Below are 23292 nucleotides of genomic sequence, written 5' to 3'. Positions count from 1 at the left end.
TGGGAACTACTTTTTTTTTTTTTTGAGACAGAGTCTCGCTCCATTGCCCAGGCTGGAGTGCAGTAGTGTGATCTCAGCTCACTGCAACCTTTGCCTCCCGGGTTCAAGCGATTCTCCTGCCTCAGCCTCCCGGCTCCCGCCACCACGCCCGGCTTGTATTTTTTTAGTACAATTCTTGTATTTTTTAGTACAATTATTGTATTTTTTTAGTAGAGATGGGGTTTCACCTTATTGACCAGGCTGGTCTCAAACTCCTGACCTTGTGATCCACCCACCTCGGCCTCCCAAAGTGCTGGGATTACAGGTGTGAGCCACCGCGCCTGGCCAGGAACTGATTTTTATCATTCAAACGTGTGATGGCATCAGGCTTTTTTTCTATGCTTCAGTGGTTGATTGCCCCTCCTGATTGACAAAATCTGTTTCTAAAGATGTGAAGCTGTTCAAGTTTTAAAGTCTGGCTTGCTGACTGGAGATCTAATCTGGCTCTTTTTTTTTTTTTTTTTTTTTTGAGACAGAGTCTCACTCTGTTGCCAGGCTGGAGTGCAGTGGCACGATCTCGGCTCACTGCAAACTCCACCTCCTGGGTTCAAGCTATTCTCCTGCCTCAGCCTCCCAAGTAGCTGGGATTACAGGTGCCCGCCACCATGCCCGGCTAATTTTTGTATTTTTTAGTAGAGATGAGGTTTCACCGTGTTGGCCAGGCTGGTCTCGAACTCCTGACCTCAAGTGATCCGCCCGCCTCGGCCTCCCAACGTGCTGGGATTACAGGCGTGAGCCACCGCACCCGGCCTCCTCTGGCTCTTTATTCTGATGCACTGTGTGTTGACTTGAATAGTTCAGGTCTGGAAGGGTGGGCCGTGCTATGGCCCTTTCATCCCCACCCACTGGGCAGCTATCCTGGCCTCTATGCCTTTGGCCTTCCAGTACTCTACCAGAATACCTGAATAGAAAGGCTGCTGCCAACCCAGCCTGGAGGCCAGCCTGGAAGGAGTGGGACCCTTATCACTTTCACTTCTTCCCATGTCCTCAGCTCCCAGTGTCTTAAACAAATGAAAGCTCCTCGCCAAGAACATCTTCATAGGGTAGAAAAAAACAGAGAGGAGCTAAGCCTCAGGACAGGCTACAGCATGGAGCCCCTCCAGGAGGGAGGACCTGGGTGCTGCTGCCCTGTCCCCTGGCCCTCTGTGGACTGAACGCCCGCTGCATGACCGTGAGCCCAGGGCAACAGCTGCTTCAGACACACCAGAGGCGCCCTTTTCAAATGGAAGTTCCTGGCCTCATTCCCAGAGGTATGAGTCCTTAGTTTGGACTACAGCCTACGAATCCAAGCTTTTAACAGGCTCCCTGACTTAAAAGAACGAAGACCTACAGGAAAAATGAGGTTTTCACTCTGTATTATGCCAAAGAAAGATTATGAAAGCATTTACTGATAGGGATGAATGAAAGGGTTAAGGTCACAGCCAGATAGCCCTCCTATCCTGAAAAGGGGCCACCCAGCCTGTAGTTCTCCCAGAGTTTCATTGCAATGCCAAGACCAAGGAAGCACCTTGTAGACCCTGAAATGCAGCATTTTCTTGAGCGAAGGGTCCAGTGTTTTAAGTTTTCTTTTTGTTGACTCTTGACCTGTGAGCAAGTGTGAATATTAATCGCTGTTAAACAGGATTCAGGCCAGAGGAGTTTAGGAAACTGGTTGAATGAACATAAGTAGGTGTCTTTGCTGTAGTATAGCTTGAGACTTTTTTTTTTTTTTTTTTTTTTGAGACGGAGTTTCGCTCTTGTTGTCCAGGCTGGAGTGCAATGGCGCGATCTCAGCTCACCGCAACCTCTACCTCCCAGGTTCAAGCAATTCTCCTGCCTCAACCTCCTTGAGTAGCTGGGATTACAGGCATGCGCCAGCATGCCTGGCTAATTTTGTATTTTCAGTAGAGAGGGGGTTTCTCCATGTTGGTCAGGCTGGTCTCAAACTCCCAACCTCAGCTGAATCACCTACCTCCACCACAAAGTGCTGGGATTACAGGTGTGAGCCACCATGCCCAGCCAATGATTTTTTATTTTCTTCTTTTCCTAAATGACTCCTGGTTCTCTTCTCCAGGGCTGTCCCTGCTTCACTGACAAGCTGAGAGACAGAACATTCTTTAGAGTTCCATCACTTGCACATTCAATTAGTATGTGTAAAATTATTGTCAGAATACATTATAATCTTATTATAAGCAGATGTGGGAAATTTTTAAGAAAGCCAAGTTACACATATTATGTTCCTCTGCTTTCAAAATGATGTTAGATTTCTGGAGGGTGTTAAAAATTAAGAATTGCATATATTTTTAAATTTATTAGACCTTATTTTTAGAGTAACTTTAAGTTCACAGCAAAATTGCAAAGAAGGTATGGAGATTTCCCATACACCTGCTGTCCTCAAAGACAAATTATCCTTCCTCGACTCTCAAATTCCCCACCAGAGTGGTACTTTTCTTATAACTGATGAATCTATACTCATACATCATTATCACCCAGAGTTCATAGTTTACATTGGGGTTCATTCTCAGTGTTAAGACTTTCTATGGGTTTGGACAAATAAATAATGACTTGTATCCACCATTATAGTATCATAAAAAGTAGTTTCACTGCCCTAAAACTCCTTTGTATTGGATATATTTTAAACTTTTTTGTTTTCAGAGATGGAGTCTTTCTCTATTGCCCAGATTGGAGTGTGGTGGTGTGATCATGGCTCAAGAGATCTTCCCACCTCAGCCACGTGCGTAGCTGGAACTACAGGTGCACACAACCACACCCGACTAACTTTTTATTTTTATTTTTATTTTGGTAGAGATGGGGTCTCACTATGTTGCCAGGCTGGTCTCCAACTACTGGTGTGAAATGATCCTCCCGCCTTGACCCAAAGTGTTGGAATTACAGGCATGAGCCACTGTGCCTGGCTATTTTAAACTTTTTTCAAGCACATTATCTCTTCTTATAACAAAACTTATAGAAACAGTTTGTATGCCTTCACGGTTTTCAGAAATGGCATATCTCTGTATGAGGGATGGTAACACAGAGTGAGCTGTTGACTTAGCCCAGGGAAATGACCAGAAACAAAGGACTTCTGAGTCCAGGGTTCCATCTGAGTTCATCTTATCTGCCTCGCTCTGGCCCAGTCCTCAAAGCACATCCCAAACGACCAGGACATTTCCATCACACTTAGTCCAGTGTACCGCCAGCAGTCCACAACCTGACACCTTAGGAGTTCTGCTGAGTCATGTTATCAGGTGACTCCAGAATGGGGCCTTTATTCCCCTATCAACTCACAGGACAGACAACATTCACATGTGCAGTATCTTTCCATAGATGCACCCAGATTTCATACAACCCCAAACAATTTTGTATAGAAGCAAATTTAGTAGAACTATATTTTGCTGTATTGTTTGTAAAGGCATTTTATAACCATGGAAGTTAATTGGCCATTGAAAACTTCTGAAAATTTTTATTCTAAAGGGAAAAAATGAATGCAGTATGGCCTGTTTTTTAAAAAAATATCTGTTGGACTCATTTCACTTTTGAAGTGAGTCATGACTTTTTGACACATCTTCTTAACCAAAGGTTGGCAAGCAAGTAGTGCTATTGTATGCACATAAAAATTTGTACTAAAACTGGCATTTGTAGTTTTTAACGTAAGCCAGGCATGGTGGCTCACACCTGTAATCCTAGCACTTTGGGAGGCCCAAGTGGGTGGATCACTTGAGGCCAGGAGTTTGAGACCAGCCTAGCCAACATGGCAAAATCCCATCTCTACTGGAAATACAAAAATTAGCTGGGCATAGTGGCTATGACAGGAGGATTGCTTGAGGCCAGGAGTTTGTAGACCAGTCTGGGCAACATAGTGAGACCCTATCTTGAGGGAAAGAAAATTAAAAATTCGGCCGGCTGCGGTGGCTCACACCTGTAATCCCAGCATTTTGGGAGGCCAAGGTAGGTGGATTACAAGGTCAGGAGCTTAAGACCAGCCTGGCCAAGAAGGTGAAACCCCGTCTCTACTAAATATACAAAACTCAGCCAGGCTTGGTGGCAGCTGCCTGTAATCCCAGCTACTCGGGAGGCTGAGGCAGGAGAATTGCTTGAACCTGGAAGGCAGAGGTTGCAGTGAGCTGAGATCACACCACTGCACTCTAGCCTGGGTGACAGAACAAAACTCCATCTCAAAAAAAAAAATTTTTTTTAATTAAAAATTCAGTTCCTTTTTTGCATTAGTTACATTTCATGTGTTCAGTAGCCACATGTGATCTTATTAGCACAGATACAGAATGTCTTTGCCATCACAGGAAGCTCTGGTGGATGATGGTATTTTAGGCAAAAAGGCTAGGTTTTCTGTCTGGTAATGTAAACTATTATGTATGTTTTTGCCAAAGCTATGTTACTTTTTTTTTTTTTTTTTTTTGACAGAGTCTTGCTCTGTTGCCCAGGCTGGAGTTCAGTGGCATGATCTTTGCTTACTGCAACCTCTACCTTCTAGGTTCAAGCAATTCTTGTGCCTCAGCCATCCAAGTAGCTGGGATTACAGGCATGCACCATTACACTCAGCTAATTCTTTTTTTTTTTTTTTGTAGATACCAGGCCTCACTGTGTTTCCCAGGCTGGTTTCATACTCCTGGGCTCAAAGTGATCCTCCTGCCTTGGCTTCCCAAAGTGCTGAGATAATAGGCATGAGCCACTGTGCCCAGCTCTCAATTTTTAATTTTATAATTTTAATTCACTTGCATTTAAATAGCCACATGTGGCTAGTGGCTATCGTATGAGATACTGTAAACCTAAAATATATGTATTTGGGTCCTGTAATGTAAGGCCAAGGACAATGGATAAGGATTTGCCTTGTAGCTGTGTTTGCTAAAGAGACTATCAGGTAGTTTCCCCATAAAGTACAATACTTCATCCTGCCCCTAAAGGTGAATTTCAGCCCTTCTCTCCTAAAATGGCTTGTAGCCCTTAAAGGCCATTTTTTTTTCCCCATTCACAGCAATCACTTTTCCCACTGACCTCTCTCCTGGTTCTCTTCTCCAGGGCTGTATGAGTCAGGTACAGCTGCTGTAACAAAATACCATAGACAGTGTGGCTTAAACAACAGATATTTATTTCTCACAGTTCTGGAGGCTGAAAGTCTAAGCTCAAGCACCAGCAAATTTGGTTTCTGGTGAGGGCTCTCTTCTGGGCTTGTAGAGAGGTGTCTCCTCTCTGTGTCCTCAAATGGCAGGGAGGCAGAGCCAGAAAAGGGGAAAGTAGGAGAGAGACTGAGAGATTTCTTCCTCTTCTTATAAGGCGAAAGTCCTGTCAGATTAGGGTTTCATCCTTATGACGTCGCTTAACCTTAATTACCTCCTTAAAGACTCTATTTCCAATACAGTCACATGGAGGGTTGGGGCTTCAACATATGAATTTGCCAGGGACACGGCCCAGTCTGTAGAGGGGGTTTTCTCACCTGTCCACCCTGCAGCTGCTGCCCACAGAGAAGTTGCTGCATTAGCCTGACTTACCGTTGGAGGATCCTGTACCCAGACTCAGTGGTTCTACCAGCCACCAACCCACAGCCCTTTTGTGCTGGTCAGGCCTCAAGCGGCATCAACCTATGACATCAGTGGCTTTACCTTGCTTTTTCCCCTCCTTATCACTCTCATTCACCTGATTCTGATTCTCGTTCACAAATGGGACGAAGTGAAGTGGTATCAAAGCTACTGGACATTGGGAGTATGTCCTGTTAATGGGCATAATCCATCATGTTTGTTAGAAAAGAAGTGCTGACAAGGCCGGGGGCGGTGGCTCACGCCTGTAATCCCAGCACTTTGGGAGGCTGAGGCGGGTGGATCACGAGGTCAGGAGATCGAGACCATCCTGGCTAACATGGTGAAACCCCGTCTCTACTAAAAATACAAAAAATTAGCTGGGCATGGTGGCGGGCACCTGTAGTCCCAGCTACTCGGGAGGCTGAGGCAGGAGAATGGCGTGAGCCCGGGAGGCAGAGCTTGCAGTGAGCCGAGATTGTGCCACTGCACTCCAGCCTGGGCGACAACCACTGATCTGGGGCGCCTCCTATCTCCCTAGAAGGCAACATGCTTCAGCCACTGCCGCCTCTGCCGCAGTGCAGGCTCCAGGCTGTCTTGGCACGTGTCTGCAATAGCCATCCCCTAGCTTCTTTCCCTGGCTAAGGCTCTTTCTTTCTTAAAAAAGACACCTGCAAATGTGTCATATCTAAGCCTTTCCATGACTGATCCAACTTGACTGTGTTTACTTACCTCTTCTGTACCTCTGCAGTACATAGATCCAGCGTTATTCCTGGGTTAATATGCACTTATGCCTGCATTTCTTTATAATTGCTATTAAGTTATCACGCAAGCCTTTTCCATGAATACAAACCCTGCTTCCTCAGCTAAACTGTAAACTCCTCAAGCAAAGACTTTCTCTTCTAATTGCTGTATATTTCTGGAGGAAGAAAGGCTGGTATAGCTCTCTCTCTGTTTACCATGGGTCTGAGTAAAGGGAGGGAGGTCAGCTACATCGGTTCACTCCTCAGGATATGTCTTTCTGTTTAAAATTATTTGTTTGCCTACCAATGCAAATAGTCTGCAGCCTGAAAAGGATTCAGTGGGCTTCCTTTTTATAAATCAGGGATTTGGAAAATTACACACACATACACTATAATCAGTCCACTAAAAGTTAGTAGAATTGATTATTCACGGTGATTTTTAAGTTTTTGAATAATTCCTTTTACATACTTAGAGGTTTTTTTTGGCCTAAACAGAGAAAGGTAAAAACTTTAAAGGAAAATTTATAATTGTGGTAGTAATCTCTGAAAAGTATTATTGAAAAAGTGCTTAAAAGTAACTCATGTGGCCTTCTGCTTATGACCAACAGGCCAGATTTACCTTTCCACCTTAAACTGCTAGAAAATTAGACAAGCTATGAAAAATATCAGTTTTCAGATATTAAACAACAGGCTGAATAAGACTATGATACTTGAGAGAAAGGAAACAAGAAATGTGAGCCCTTCATTGCACAAGCTACAGGTTACAGTTCAGGAACCCAAAACAGCCCCACAGTCTTGCTGAACTGGAAAGACGTAGAATTTGCGGAGTACAGTACCTTAAAGTGGGGAGCTGCACAGAGAAAGAGCTCCAGAGATCCACAGAAGGAATCCCCTTGAGACTTTGGCTCTGCACATGAGTGAGAGGAAACCACCCAAGGCTGAGAAGGAACCACCAGAAAAAAATACGGAGAACAATTCTCAGAGTTCACAAAGCGCTGGGAATAGTTTGTGTTCCCGCTAGCCAGAGTAGAAATAACTCAAAAAATAGGAGGTGTCAGGGAGAATTCTCAGGAGTGTATCAGCTTAGTAATGGGGATGCATTGAACCTAGACTAATAGCTGGTCTGACCCCACCCTAACAAACTTAAATGCAAGCCACCAACAGATCCATTGATTTCAAGTAAATTAAGTGCAGGCTAAAAATAAATTCCACCACTGTTTAAAGGAGTATGACAAAATTCAGCACTCAATAATGTAAAATTCATAGTGCCTGACACAGAGTAAACAAATTACAGCCACGTAAAGAAGTAGGAATACGTGGGCCGGGCACGGTGGCTCATGCCTGTAATACCAGAACTTTGGGAGGCTGAGGCGGGTGGATCACGAGGTCAGGAGATCAAGACCATTCTGGCTAACGTGGTGAAACCCCGTCTCTACTAAAAATACAAAAAATTAGCCAGGCATGGTGGCAGGCGCCTGTAGAGCTTGCAGTGAGTGGAGATCGCCACTGCACTCCAGCCTGGGCGACAGAGAGAGACTCCGGCTCAAAAAAAAAAAAAAAAAAAAAAAATGTGATCAATTGAAATGAAGCCAGAAATGACAGAGACAATGGAAGACAAAGATGTTAAAACAACTATTATAAGTTTGCACCATATATCCAAGAAGCTAGAAGAAAACAAGAGTATAATGTAAAACATGTAAGATATTTATTAAAAGACCCAAATGGAATTTATAGAGATGAAAAATACAATATTGATATGAAAAAATGAACTTCAGAGGATTCACAGCTGAGTAGGCACTACAGGAGAAAAGATCAGTAACCATGAATACACAGCAATAAAAACATCTAGAATAATGAAAAAACTGAAAAAAGTAAACAAATTACTAGGTCCTGTAGGATAATATCAAGTGGTCTAACATACATGTAATTGGTGTCCCAAAAGGATGGGGTTGTTGATGGGGAAGGGGGGGCCAAAAAAATCTATTTGAAGAAATAAGGGCCACAGTTTTGCAAATTTGATGAAAACCACAAAACCTATAGGTACAAGAAGCTCAACAAGCCCCATGCAGAATAAGCCTAATGAAAACATTGTAAATACACCTCATAATAAAACTGCTGAAACCAGGGATAAAGAAAAATTTTAAAAGCAGCAAGAGGAGAAAAATAAAAATGATATTTAAAGGATCAAAGAAAAGAATGATGGCAGACTTCTTGTCAGAAGCTGTGCAAGCCAGAAGAAAGTGGAGAACTATCATTAAAGTACTAAAAGAAAACAACTGTAAACTTAGAATTCTTTGCCCAGGAAAAAATAGCTTTCAAAAAAGAAAACAACTGTAAACTTAGAATTCTTTGCCCAGGAAAAAATAGCTTTCAAAAAAGAAAACTAAGTAAAGATGTTTTCAGACAACTGAAATAATTCATAGCCAACAAGCCTGTGGGACAAGAAATGTTAAAGAAATTTCTTAGAACCTGGGAGGCGGAGGTTGTGGTGAGCCGAGATCACACCACTGCACTCCAGCCTGGGCAACACAGCAAGACTCCGTCTCAAAAAAAAAAAAAAAAAAAAAAGAAAGAAAGAAATTTCTTAGAAAGAAAGAAAATGATATATGGAAATTTGGATCTAAACAAAGAAATAATGGTCTCCACAGATGGTAAATATGTGAGTAATATGAAAGACATTTTTACTCATCCAAAATCTTTTTTTAAAAATAATAGACTGTTTAAAACAAAAATAATAAAAATTTACTGTGGGCTTTAAGCATATGTAAAACCAAAATGTATGCCAACAACAGCATGAAAAATGAGAGAAGAGAAATAGAAGCATATTGTATATGATTCTTACACCATATGTGGAGTGGTATAATTTTGAAGTTAGTTAGGGTGTGATGAGTTAGAGATATGTATTGTAAATCCTACAGTAGCATTCAGCAAACTATTGGCCAACAGGCCAAATCCAGCCCACAACCTGTTTTGGCAAGTAAACAATGGAACACAGCCACAATCATTCATATATACATTGTCTATGGCTATTTTTGTGCTACAATAGCAGAATTGAGTAGTGTCAGCAGAGATCATATGGCCCACAAAGCCTGTAATATTTATTTACTATTTGACACTTTACAGGAAAAAAAAAAAGTTTGTCAATTCTTGCCCTAGAGCAGCCAAAAAATAAATGAATAATCTACAATTATTGTAGTTACTGTGTTGGTAACTACATTAAATATAAACGGCTTAAGTGCCCAGAGTACTGTTTAGAACTGCCAGATCCAATTTTTAAAAAGCAAGACCTAGCTATATGCTGTTATGTCAGGAATCCTGTCTCCAGACCACTCCTACATTTGGAGATTTGCTAGAAGGACTCATGAGTTTCAGCATATGATTGTATTAATATATATGGCTAAAATTTGTTATGGTGCTGTAGTAAGAATACACACATAGCCAGATCATAAGGGAAAAGACATAGGTGGAGTCAGGAGAAATCCATGTACAGGTTTCCATATGCTGCCTCCCTCTCATGAAGGATCACATAGAGTGCATCCTCTCTCCAGCACTGGAAATGGAGTAACATTTGTGTAACATTTCTGCCCAGGGAATTCCATTAGAGACCCCAGCACCCAAGGATTTTATTAGGAGCTGGTCACATAGGCACCCTCTGTCTAGCACATCCAAAATTCCATGCTTCCAAATGGGAAGTAGGTATTCAGTGTAAACCAAATTGTTTGCACAGTCTGGATATGGTCAACCACCCTTTTCTATTAACCGTTAACAAGGAGCTAAGTTTCTAGATGCCAGCCACAGGCCAACCTTGCCAGCAGGCATTTCTAAGGATAGCAGTCTCAAGCTTGCCCATTAACTCTTTCAGCACAGCTGATTACCAAAACAAAGGACAAAAAAACTACGTATCCAGCTAAACACAGGTTAGAAGAAAAAGATGAGAAAAAATATAATATAAAAATACTAATCAAAAGAAAGTTGTAGAGGCTATATAAAAATCAAACTAACTATATTTTTAAATAAGCAATATTACCATGGATGAAGAGGAGTATTATGTAATAAGTCAATTTGTCAAGAGGATATAACAATCCTAAGTGTATAGGCACCTCATAACAAAGCGTCAAAATACATAAAGCAAAAAAATGATAGAATCAAAAGAAGAAATAAACAAATCCACAATTATAGTTGGTTTCAAAACTCCTCTCTCAATATTTAGTAGAACAAGTAGACAGAAAACTAATTAGGATAAAAAAGACTTGGCAAAATTATCAACCAACTTAACCAATTTTACAGACACTCCAACAATGTCAGAATACACATACTTTTCAAGACTACACAGAACACTCACCAAAATCAACTATATTTTATGTCATAAAGCAATATGAGAGGATTAAAATCATACACAGTATATTAACTGACCATAGCATAATTGAACTAAAAATCAATAACAGAAAGATATCAGAAAACCCACAAGTATTTGGAAATTAAATAGCATATTTCTAAATAATTCTAACTATATTGAATAAAATAAAAATAAAAATATATAAAATTGGTAACATGTAGCTAAAGCAGAACTTAGAGGGAAATGTATAGCATGAGATGCGAATATCAGCAATGAAAAAAGTTCCCAAATCAATTACCTAAGCTGCACCTTAAGAAACTAGGAAAAAAATGGCAAAACAAACCCAAAGTAAACAAAATGAAGGAAATAATAAAGAGTAGAATTAATGAAAGTGAAAACAAAAAAATTATAAAACTTTATGAAACCAAAAGCTGGTTCTTTTTAAAAATGAATAAAATTAATAAACATTTACCAGAATTTATAAGAAAAAAGAAAAAACAAAAACTTGAAAAAATCAGGATGGAAGGGGAGATACCATCATAAATCCTATAGACATTAAAAGCATTATAAGAATATGAATAATTTTCTGCAATTAAATTCAACTACTTAAATGAAGTGAACCAGTTCCCTATGAGACTCCATCAAAGCTCACCCAAGTAAAATGTATAACCTAAATAGCCCATATGTGTTTAAAACATTGAATTCATGACTTAAAATTTCCCACAAAGAAAACCCCTGATCCACAAAGTATCCTTGGTAAATTCTACAAACATTTAAGGATGAAATAATACCAATTTTACATAAACTCTTCTACTTCCAGGAAGATGGATAGACTTATGTTTCCCTATTCCTCCTGCTAAGTATAAATAAAAACCATGGCCATTTTATATAGAAGAAACATAAGACTCCGGAATATGTAGAGAGGAATGAAGACTATCTACGAACCTCAGGACCCAAGAAGGGACATGAAAGTGAGTTTCTTGGATTTTTTTTATGCCTCCTAGACCTCAGAATGGGAGAAAAAAAAAAAGCCAGCAAGCCAGAAATACCAGTGGATGCAGACAAAACAACAACAACAACAACAAAACTGTTCTCTTCAGCAGAGAGAGATGAACCAGCAAAGAGACAGCCTAGCAAGACAGAAAACTTATAGACAATAAGCATGCTACTTCAGCCATACACCACAGAAAAAACAGGAATCCTTATCATGATTGAAATGTTTTGTGTCTTGACTGTATCAATGTCAGTATCTTGGTTGTGATATTGTACTATAGTTTTTCAAGCTATTACCATTAGGGGAGACCAGGTAAAGGGTACACAAGATCTGTCTGTATTATTCCTTACAACTATAAATATACCTATAATTATCTCAAAATCATAAGTTTAATTTTTTAAATCACCATACAAAACCTGCAGATGTTTATAACAGCATTATTCGTAACTGCCAAAACTTGGAAGAAACCAAGATGTACTTCAGTAGGTAAATGGATAAACTGCAGTACATCCAGACAGTGGATTATTATTCAATGCTTTTAAAAAAATCAGCTATCAAGCCATGAAAAGAAACAGAGGGAACTTAAACACATACTACTAAGTGAAAGATGTCAATATGAAAAGGCTACATACTGTATTATTCTAACTATGTGACATTCTGAAAAAGGTAAAACAATGGAGGCAGTAAAAACACTGGTTGCCCAGAGTTAAGAGTGAGGATGGCATGAGTAGGTCAAGCACAGAAAAATTTTAGGACACTGAGACAATAATGATGAATATGATACTATAATGGTGGATACTTGTCATATACTATAATGATACAACATGATACTGTATTTGTACAATACTATAACGGTGGATACATACAATTATACTGCAATGACATATGATACTAAAATGGTGGATACGTGGCATTAAACTGTAATGATACTATAATGGTAGATACATGTCATTATAAATTTGTCCAAACACATAGAATGTACAACACAAAGGGCAAACCCTACGGTAAACTATGGACTCTGAGTGATAATGAGGTGAATGCGGGTTCATCACTTGTAACAAAGGTACTGCTCTGGTGGGGAATGTTGATAGTGGTGGAGGTTGTGCATGTGTCGAGGCAGAAGATATAAGGGTAATCTCTGTACTTTCTGCTCAATTTGCTGTGAAACTAAAACTGCCCTAAAAAAAAAAAAAAAATAAAGTATATTAAAAAAAGGCATAGAGAAAACTTCTCAACAAATTTTATGAAAACAGAATTAACGTGACACCAAATACATTATGAGCAAATGACAGATCAGCTTTTCTCATAAACACAAATGCAAAATTCCTTAGCAAAATGTTAACAAATCAAATCACACAATATAAGAATAAGATAATATGTCATGGCTAAATGCGGTAATCCTAGGAATACAAGATTAGGTTTAAGATTCAAAAATCAGTCAGTGAAGTTTACCATATTAATGTGCTAAATTTAAAAATCATGTGATCATCTTCATAAATGCAGAAAAGATATGATCATCTTCATAAATGCAGAAAAGGTGTTTGACAAAATTGAACACCAAATCTTCATTTTAAAATATCAAAAAAACCCCCAGAAATCAAAGGAAATGTCAACTTAAAGGATATCCAAAGAAAACATATTTAATTGTGAGGGACTGCCTGCCTTCTCTCTAAGTTTGGGAACAAGGCAAGGTTTTCCATCCTCATCACTTTTGTTCATCATTGCCATGAATGTCCTTGATAACGTGGTAAGGGAAGACATGGCTACACAGATGGGGTCTCATAAAACAAAGTGAATGATCTTCTTTGATCATTTATTTTGTCCTTTGCACTAAATTTCATCTTTATACTTAATGTTATTTTGTTAAATAATCAGCTATTTAAAGGGAAACAATTATTACATAAGCTATACATTGCAAGTAGCAATGAATTATCACATAACTACAGATATGAGGAAGACCGTATTGTCTCAGAAGCTTGATTTGGGCTCAGAGATATAAGCAGCATATTAAACCCATTTCTCAGAAGCCTGTGTACACTAAAGCAGAGATTCCAAACAAAGGAAACAGGTTTTTTCTATTTTAACCTAATAATGATATTCATTTCAGCAGATCCTTAGGGAAATCTACCAGAAGAAACTTGCTCATCAAATTCGGGTTTGGTTGAAAGTGATAAATGTTGGTGGCACATACAGGGCTCTTTTACATCCCATGGAGCCTTGATGTGGCCTCAGATTCATCACAACACCCTGCTCTGGTCATTCACCTCAAAACATCTGGATAGACACGTGGAATGAAATCTATTTTCTATCCCTGTAATAAAGTCCTGTTACTTGGGGGAAAATGTTTGTAATTCACACTGTACTCATTCAGGCTGGTCCATCTGTTGCTGCTCTGATTAGGGATATTGGTCTTTTCTTTAAAACATTGAGGTTTTTATGTCTTAAAATAGTCCGGCCACCAGACACTACGGTCTAGAAAGTGAATTCGTAATAATTATACTTCATGTAGGAAGTTCATAAAGAAGTTACCAGTTTAGTTTATTTCTTATAAATCAGGAGCCTCTGGCTGTCACTCAGGAGACTGAAATATGTTCATCTTAAGGTAGGTATGCTTAACTGTTTTTAAGAATTCCAAAAGTGGGCCAGGTGCAGTGGCTCACGCCTGTAATCCCAGCATTTTGGGAGGCCAAGGCGGGTGGATCACCTGAGGTCAGGAATTTGAGACCAGCATGGCCAACATGGTGAAACCCCGTCTCTACTAAAAATACAAAAATTAGCCGGGTGTGGTGGTGGGCACCTGTAATCCCAGCTACTTGGGAGGCTGAGGCAGAATTCCTTGAGCTCGGGAGGCAGAGGTTGCAGTGAGCTGAGATCGTGCTACTGCACTCCAGCCTGGGTGACAGAGCAAGACTCTGTCTTAAAAATAATAATAATAATAATCCAAAAGTGGCTGGGCGCGGTGGCTCATGCCTGTAATCCCATCAGTTCCGGAGATTGAGGTGGGCAGATCACCTGAGGTCAGGGTCAGGAGTTCGAGACCAGCCTGGCCAACATGATGAAACCCCATCTCTACTAAAAATACAAAAATTAGCTGGGCATGGTGACAGACGCCTGTAATCCCAGCTACTCAGGAAGCTGAGGCAGAAGAATTGCTTGAACCCGGGAGGCAGAGGTTGCAGTGAGCAGAGATTGCGCCCCTGCACTCCCGCCTGGGTGACAGAGCAAGACACCGTCTCCAGAAAAAAAAAGAATTCCAAAAGTTAAGAGAAAAAGTTAGATCTAGAATTCCATGTGCCAGTCTCCTGTCCCACAGGCCAGGAGACTCCAGGCCCTACGGAGGTGAGAACATGTTACATTTTAGCAGTCTGCCCTTGATGAGACAGCCAAACGCTGTCAGGTGCCCTAACACCTGTTACAGAAACCACAACAATAGAAATGGGGTCTTCAAGAAATTGCCACAGATCATTGGCAGAGCCAAAGTTACAAAGTTTGCTTTAAAGATGGTGTTCAGTCCGGGCGCGGTGGCTCATGCCTGTAATCCCAGCACTTTGGGAGGCTGAGGTGGGCTGATCACTTGAGGTCAGGAGTTCAAGACCAGCCAGGCCAACATGGTGAAACCCTGTCTCTACTGAAAATACAAAAATTAGCCGGGTGTGGTGGCAGGTGCCTGTAATCCCAGCTACTCAAGAGGCTGAGGCAGAAGAATCACTTGAACCTGGGAGGCGGAGGTTGCAGTGAGCAGAGATTGCAGCACTGCACTCCAGCCTGGGCGACAGAGTGAGACTCCGTCTCCAAAAATAAAAAAAAATAAAGATGGTGTTCAGTGTAAACCTTTGTTTACAAATCCTATCTAGCTGTTGAAAGAGTGTCCCTTAAAGTTGATTACATATCCAATAGCTCGATTTCCGAAGGAAATCCCTGATTTGGGGGAATATAGATCTTTGTAGGCACTGGCTTCTTGGGTTTCTAAGCTGCATGCAGGAGAGTCATGGAATTTAAGCTTTAGGCTAGGGTCATGTGGCACTGAACCCACAAGTGGTTTAAGGTCTGCAATGGGAAGCAATTGTGTCTTTTGAAACACTGTGAGTAGACAGTTGAGACTCTGACATCAGAGCAGGGAGGGTTTTCAAGGACCAGCTTCTGTGAGACAAACCTTCCAAAGCAAGTACTAGACAGGACAGTCATTGTGTCACCTACCCCTGGAGTTATGTTCAAATGACATGAACAAGGATGGATAACCCTGGGTGCCATGAGCCAGGGGTCTCTGAGGCCAGGTGTTTTCAGGGACTTCCCACCTTCTCACGCTTTCCCCCTCCCATTCTTTATCTTCAGGGGGAGCTGACTATGACCAGCCACATGGAGAACTTACAGAATGCCCTGTACTTCGATATGGTGCCAGAGTCCTGGGCTAGACGAGCCTACCCTTCCACAGCAGGCCTGGCAGCCTGGTTTCCAGACCTCCTCAACAGAATCAAGGAGCTAGAGGCTTGGACGGGTGACTTTACAATGCCCTCCACTGTGTGGCTGACAGGCTTCTTCAACCCCCAGTCGTTCCTGACTGCCATCATGCAGTCCACGGCTCGCAAGAATGAGTGGCCACTGGACCAGATGGCCCTGCAATGTGACATGACGAAGAAGAACAGAGAAGAGTTTAGGAGTCCTCCTCGGGAAGGGGCCTACATCCATGGCCTCTTCATGGAAGGTGCCTGCTGGGACACACAGGTAAAGCTTGGAATGAACCAAAGGGCATCTTTCTGGGGGCTGATTAAATACACATTGCTTCCTATGAAGTGTGACTACTAAAAGAGATATTCCTGAATCTTTTTCTCTAGCTAACCTTCTTTCCTTGAGGCCATCAGGCCATTTTTATTTAGCCAGGGGTGGTGCAAAGAGCATAAGCTTTGCAGAGGCAGTAGAGTGGAGAGGTTAATAGCAAGGGCTTTGGAACCAGACTGGCTGGGTCTGAATCCCAGCACCACCATTTATTAACTCTGTAACCTTAGATATAGTTTCACCTTTCCAGACCTCACCTGTTAGATGGGAGAAGAGCGTCACTGTAAAAATTAAACGAGCTAATATGTAAGACACTTGAACAGTGCCTGGCACATAGGCAGTGATCAAAAAGTGTTGGAGTCAGCTATCTCTGCTGCTGCTGCTGCTGTGTGTCTGTTACCCAGGCTGGAGTACGGTGGCACGATCTTAGCTCACTGCAACCTCCGCCTCCCGAGTTCAAGCAATTCTCCTGCCTCACCTCCTTGGTCCACTTTCCACATTCATGAGCTCTCAAAGGGCAGGAATCTTCTGCCTTTTATGTTGTCCTATGTTGGCAAAGAGGAGCCAGTAGATATCACTTAAAGTGGCATTTTGAAAGGATTCCTTATCAAAGGCTAATAAAAACGTGAGTCACATGAGATTGGAGATGTTTTGTCACCAGTAAGAATATGCAAATAGAGATTTACTTGGTTAAGTAGTACCCCCAAAAATTCATGTCTAGGTATAACCCCAGAATGATTATTTAGAAATAAGGTCTTTGCAGATGTAATTAGTTATGATGAGGTCATACTGGATTATCATGAACCCTAAATCCAATGACCAGTGCCCTTATAAAAAGACCACACAGGTCGGGCACAGTGGCTCACACCTGTAATCCCAGCACTTTGGGAGGCCGAGGCGGGCAGATCACCTGAGGTCAGGAGTTTGAGACCAGCCTGACCAACATGGAGAAACCCCATCTCTACTAAAAATACAAAATTAGCCGGGCATGGTGGTGCATGCCTGTTATCCCAGCTACTCGGAAGGCTGAAGCAGGAGAATCGCTTGAACCCAGGAGGTGGAGGTTGCAGTGAGCCGAGATCGCACCATTGCATTCCAGCCTGGGCAACAAGAGCAAAACTCCGTCTCAAAAAAAAAAAGAAGACAACGACCACATAGATGGGCACAGATATGGGAACAATAGACACTGGATTATTAGAGGGTGTAGGGAGAGGTGGGGGTTAATAAAAACTAACTATCCGGTACTATGCTCACTAACTAGATGAGGGGATCCATACTCCAAACCTCAGCATCATACAATATTCCCATGTAACAAATCTGCATATGTATCCCCTGTATCTAAGAGTTGAAATTTAAAAAAAAAAAAAAGAAACTAAAAGGAAAAGAGATGGAAAATTTTGTTGAGACATGTTTTATAATGCTTACCGTTCTAGTGGATATAGCAAGTAAAGTCTCATGGAGTACTATTAGCAGTAGGAAATGTATTCATTCATTCCCTGTAGGCTTGCAGTTAAACAAATTACCTCAAAAAAACAAAACAAAGAAGACCATGTAGAGACACAAAAGAGAATTCCCTATGAAGACAGAGGCAGAGATTGGAGTGATGTATCTACAAGCCGAGGAATTCCAGGGATTACCAGCAACCATCAGAAGCTAGGAAAGGTATGGGATGGTTTCTGCTTCAGAACCTCCAGGAGGACCAACTCTGCCCATACTTTGACTTAGGACTTCTGGCCTCCAGAACTGTGAGATAATATGTTGTTTCAAGCCATCAAGTTTGTGGCATTTTATTATGCCAGCCCTAGGAAAGCAATTCAAGAGCCAATAGAAAGGACAGTAAAGTAGGGTAATGTTTAGAAAGCCTGAATCTTGAGAAGGAAGTTGACTTCCCTCTCTCCACCTGAACATTTGCACAAGATTCTGTCAGTGGAGATCATATATGGATTGCATTAGGTATAAGGTGGCCTAGAGCAAGCCACAGCTATTAATAGAATCCTCCAAACCACCAAAATGAGAGAAGTACCAAAAGGAAAGTAGGCAAGAAGCTCAGAAGGAAAGTCAGTGACACTGGAAGTGGGGGAATGATATCAGTTTCAATTGTCAACCTCCCATTTTTCATACCTCATTGTAAATAATAAAAACTTCCCCAAAATCAATACTTCTTCACCAAAAGCTGTTGTTCTCAAAGGTTTTATCCCAGAAAGATGTCGGCAAAAATGGAAGAGTCAGGACCTCCTAAAATCCTCTCCTCCATAAAACAATGAGAACATTCACAAAAACTGAGTCAGAATCAACTTTCTTAGAATTCTGGAAATTAACCAAAGGCTTTCAGCAATCCAAGAAGTGTTTATTCAAGCAAAACAGCTGAATCTCAGTAGGAAGAACAGTCTATGGCCTTTTAACTTGTCTATTCCCATCTCAACCCAACCCCTAGCTTGGAGGTTACCTATAAAACCAACAGACCACAATCACAGTGAAACCAGTAGCCTGGAAACCACTGGAAGGGGCAAAATGGGGTTGGAGCACCTTCAAAGCCCTGTTCCCCAACCCCTAACAAAAAAACTGTCATTATTTTGCCTGTCCAGGGATTCCCTGGACTCACAAGTCTTTATTTCACCTGAGTTGGAACTCACCCAGGGCAACAGTCTTTTTCCCCAGGGCATTTGTTGAAGACAATCAAAGACAACTGCTTAACACTGCAGTTTGTCTGAAGCAGTAGATAATAGTGGTGCAAACAGTAGGCTAATCAAAAAGCTTAAAAGGGCAAGTCGGAGAATGAGATGGCCATGGGGGGCTTTGAAAACCCCTGACATGTTCCTGGAAATCTAGGCCATGCCTATGTGCAGATCTGTGCACACACCCACAGCTGTGGACATGCTCAAGAGAGTTGAGAAGGCTGTACACTCTAGCTAACCTTGAGGTTCTAGGAAAACAGGGGAGTGAAATCTAAGCAGAGTTTTAAACTGCCTGGCTAAGCATTGAAGGTGTGCTCCAACACTTGCACACAGCCACTCAGCCAAGACTTTGTGACTTATTGGTTCTAGGCATTTGAGAAAATCTGTCCAATTATTTGGTGACCTCTAAGCTAATAGAGCAGGCCACTTCAGTGGCCATACCTGACAAAGAATATAGACTTTACAGAATCAGTTCAGAAAAGTCACTAAACGAACCCTGACAAGAGAGAGAATATGATTTGCAGAGTGGCCACATTATTTAAAATGTCCAAGTTTTCAACAAAAAAATTATGATATACAAAGAAACAAAAAGCAATGGCCCATACACAAGGAAGAAAGCAATCAATGCAAACTATTCCTGAGGGGGATCAAATATTGGACTTGCTAGACAAAGACTTTAAATCAGCTATTTTAAAGATGTTCCAATAACCAAAAGAAACCATGTCTAAATAACTAAAGAAAATTGTGTGAACTATGTATCACTGAATAGAGAATACAGAGAGAAAAATTATATATGTTTTTGAAAGAATAAAGTAGAAACTCTGGAGTTGAAAAATATAATACCTAAAATGAAAACTCAGTAGAGGAATTCAATAGCAGAATTGAATAGGCAGAAAAATCAGCAAATTTAGAATCAGATCAATTGAAATTATCCAGTTAGAAGAAAAAAAATGAGAAAATAAAGAGTCTCAGAGACCTGTGGGACACCATCAAGCATACCAACATATGCACAATGGTAGTTTAGAAAGGAAAGGAGAGATAAAGGGACAGAAAGACTATTTGAAGAGATAATGACCCAAAACTGCCCAAATTTGAAGAAAAACATTAATTTACATTAATTTACATGTCCAAGAAGCTCAATGAAATCCAAGTAGAACAAACTCAGAGATCCATACCAAGACATATTATAGTCAAACTGGTGAAAGATAAAGAAGAAAATCTTGAAAGCAACAAAAGTGGCTCATCACTTAACAAGGGGTTCTCAATGAGAGTAATAGCTGATTGCTCATCAGAAACCATGAAAGAGAAGGCAGTACGATGGCATAGTCAAAATGCTGAAAGAAAAAGACTATCTGCCAAGAATCCTACCTGCAGCAAAACTCTCTTTCAAAAGTGAAGAAAGTGAGACATTCTCAGATTTTTTGAGAGAGAGAGAGAGAGAGAATTCATCACTAGTAAACCAGCCTTATAGGAAATACTAAAGGGAGTCCTTCAGGCAAAAGGAAAGGATACTAGACAGAAACTCAAGTCCACACAAAGATATAGAATATTGATAAAGGCAATTACATATGTAAGCATAAAAGATAGTAAAAATGCATCTTTTGTAATTTTTATTTCTCTTCTAATTTAAAGGACAACTGCATAAGGAAATAATGATAAATCTGTGTTGATGGATAGAAATGTATAAAGATCTAATGTAAATGATGAAAACAGCACAAAGGAGGGAGAGGGAATGGAGCTATACAAGATTAGCTTTTGTATACCATTGAAAGTAAGCTGGAATTAGGCTGGGCACAGTGGCTCAGGCCTGTAATCCCAGCACTTTGGGAGGATGAGGTGGTTGGATCACTTGAGGTCAGGAGTTTGAGACCAGCCTGGCCAATATGGCAAAATTAGCCAGGCATGGTGGCACACACCTGTAGTCCCAGCTACTGGGGTGGCTAAGGCAGGAGAATTGCTTGAACCCAGGAGGCAGAGGTTGCAGTGAGCCAAGATCATGCCATTGCACTCCAGCCTGGGCAACAGAGCGAGACTCCATCTCAGAAAAAAAAAAAAAAAAGTAAGCTGGAATTAATCTGAAATAGATTGTTATGTACATTAGAATATTTTTTGTTTTTTGTTTTTTTTAAGACTAGGTGACTTACTTTGCCACCCAGGCGGGAATGCAGTGGCATGAACAGGGCTCACTGCAGCCTCAACTTCCTGGGCTCAAGCAATCCTCTTGCCTCAGTTCCCAAGTAGCTGGGACTACAGGCATGTGCCACCATGCCCGGCTAACTTTTTTGAATTTTAATAGAGATGAGTTCTCCTTATGTTGCCCAGGCTGGTCTCCAACTCCTGAGCTCAAGAGATCTTCCTGCCTTGGCCTCCCAGGGTGCTGAGATTACAGGTGTAAGGCACCATGCCCAGCCTTAGAATGGTAATTGTAATCCCCAAGGCAACCACTAATAATTTAAAAAATAGTAAACAAGGGAAATTAAAATGATACACTAGTGTATATCTGTTAATACAAGAGAAGACAGTAATGGAGAACTAGAGAAATAAAAAAGACATAGAAAACAAATAGCAGATTCTACTTAATCAGTGATTACATTAAATGTAAATGGATTAAGCAATACAATTTTAAAAAGGCAGAGATTAGCTAAATGAATTTTAAAAAACAAACCATGAAACCCATCATGATCCAATTATATCATTTCCACAAAAGACACGTTTTAGATTGGAAGATACCAACAGGTTAAAAGAAAACAGATGGAAACATATGCCATGCAAACAGTAACCAAAAGGCAGCTGAGAGGCTATACTGTATCGGACAAAATAGACTTTATTAGGTAAAAATTGTTACTGAAAAATAAATAGGATAGAAATTATAGAGACAAAAAATGGACATTTTATGAGAATAAAAAGATCAACCCATCAAGAAGATACAATTGTAAATATGTATGCACCTAACAAAAGAGCCCCCAAAATATACAAAACAGAAACTGACAGAATTAAAGGAAGAAGTAAACAATTCAACCATAATAATTGGAGCCGTCAATACATCCTGTTAATGGTGACTGCTAATGATCATAGAGTTTCTTTTTGGGGAGATGCAAATGTTTTAGAATTAGACAGTGATAATGATCGTACAACTTTGTCAACACACCAAAAACCACTAAATTATACACTTTAAAAGGATTGGTTTTACAGTATGTTGGGGAAAAAAAAAGAGGTTCTACCTCTGTTCCTATTCCTTGCTATACACATTCATCTCTGTGGGGCAAGGAGGTCCCCACTGTTTACCTTAATTCTGTTACTCACCATCCTTTACCTCATCAGCCTCTAAAAGAAGTGAAGAGCTACATCCTTCCCTTTAAATAAATTTCACACAAATAAACCAAACTTTGTCCATGGCATAAAGGCCTCAGAGTCACATGGACACAAAGAATCTGTGAAACACTCTGAATCAGCATTTCCCAAAGTATGGTCCATAAGGCACTAGGTGCCATGGGAAATGAATAGGTTGCAAAGAGAAAGGTCCTGTTGTCAAATAAGTTTGGGAAACACCAGGTTAAATAAACTGTTTTCTTTATTGCTAGGACTTCTTGTGTTCAGTGTGGTAGTGTACGTTGTAAAACGTCAAGTCCAGAATATGGTAAGCACCACTTCCCAAATTTATTGGACCAAGGGAGACTTTGGCTCCGCAGAACATTTCTCAGGACTAGTAGGAAAAATTGCTCTGTACAGCTGTATTGAAATAGCTCAGAAAATCATAGGGAGGCCTCATCTGGAAAGCTACAGAATAGTCAGGTCCACATTACATGAGTAAAGATAGAATGTAGCCCTCTCCACTCTAGAGGATGGAGGAGGTTGCATATGAAACAGAAAAGAAACAGAAACAGGACATAACAAAAGCCTTAAAAGCTAACGCATTTACTGGCAGAAACTGTGTCTTAGTCATTTTTAAATCCCCAGCACCTAGCCCGACATCTGGCAAATATACACATTCGATATGCTCATGAAATGAATTAATGAAAAAACAAACTAGGGGAGAATCAAGCTCCAAAGGGATTCATTTGTATGTGATAATAGCTTTTGGAACTCTGCTTCACCTGATTTAGGCTGAGAAAAATAGAAACGTGTTTCTACATATCAGATGCATTCCATCAAAGGCTGCTGAGAAAACCTGGAAGGGGGCAGGCATAAAGGCAGCCATGTCAGTCCAGTCTTTCCTCCCTTGGATCTG

At 40.7% G+C, this 23292-nt stretch overlaps 1 protein-coding gene across 2 annotated transcripts in view; it reads left to right on the top strand.

Moving 5' to 3' along the window:
- Positions 1–23292, top strand: part of DNAH9 (dynein axonemal heavy chain 9) — a 380960-nt gene that overhangs the window by 349601 nt on the left and 8067 nt on the right. For both annotated transcript variants that reach the window (XM_003818106.6, XM_055101114.2), the window contains one exon: positions 15949–16338. In XM_003818106.6, the coding sequence (XP_003818154.4) occupies positions 15949–16338 (390 nt within the window). The remainder of the gene's footprint in view (positions 1–15948; positions 16339–23292) is intronic.

This window comes from Pan paniscus, chromosome 19 (assembly GCF_029289425.2).
Source record: "Pan paniscus chromosome 19, NHGRI_mPanPan1-v2.0_pri, whole genome shotgun sequence".
NCBI classification, from domain to species: Eukaryota; Metazoa; Chordata; class Mammalia; order Primates; family Hominidae; genus Pan; species Pan paniscus.
The sequence above is the reverse complement of the archived record's forward strand: the minus strand, read 5'-3'. Positions and strand labels throughout refer to the sequence as shown.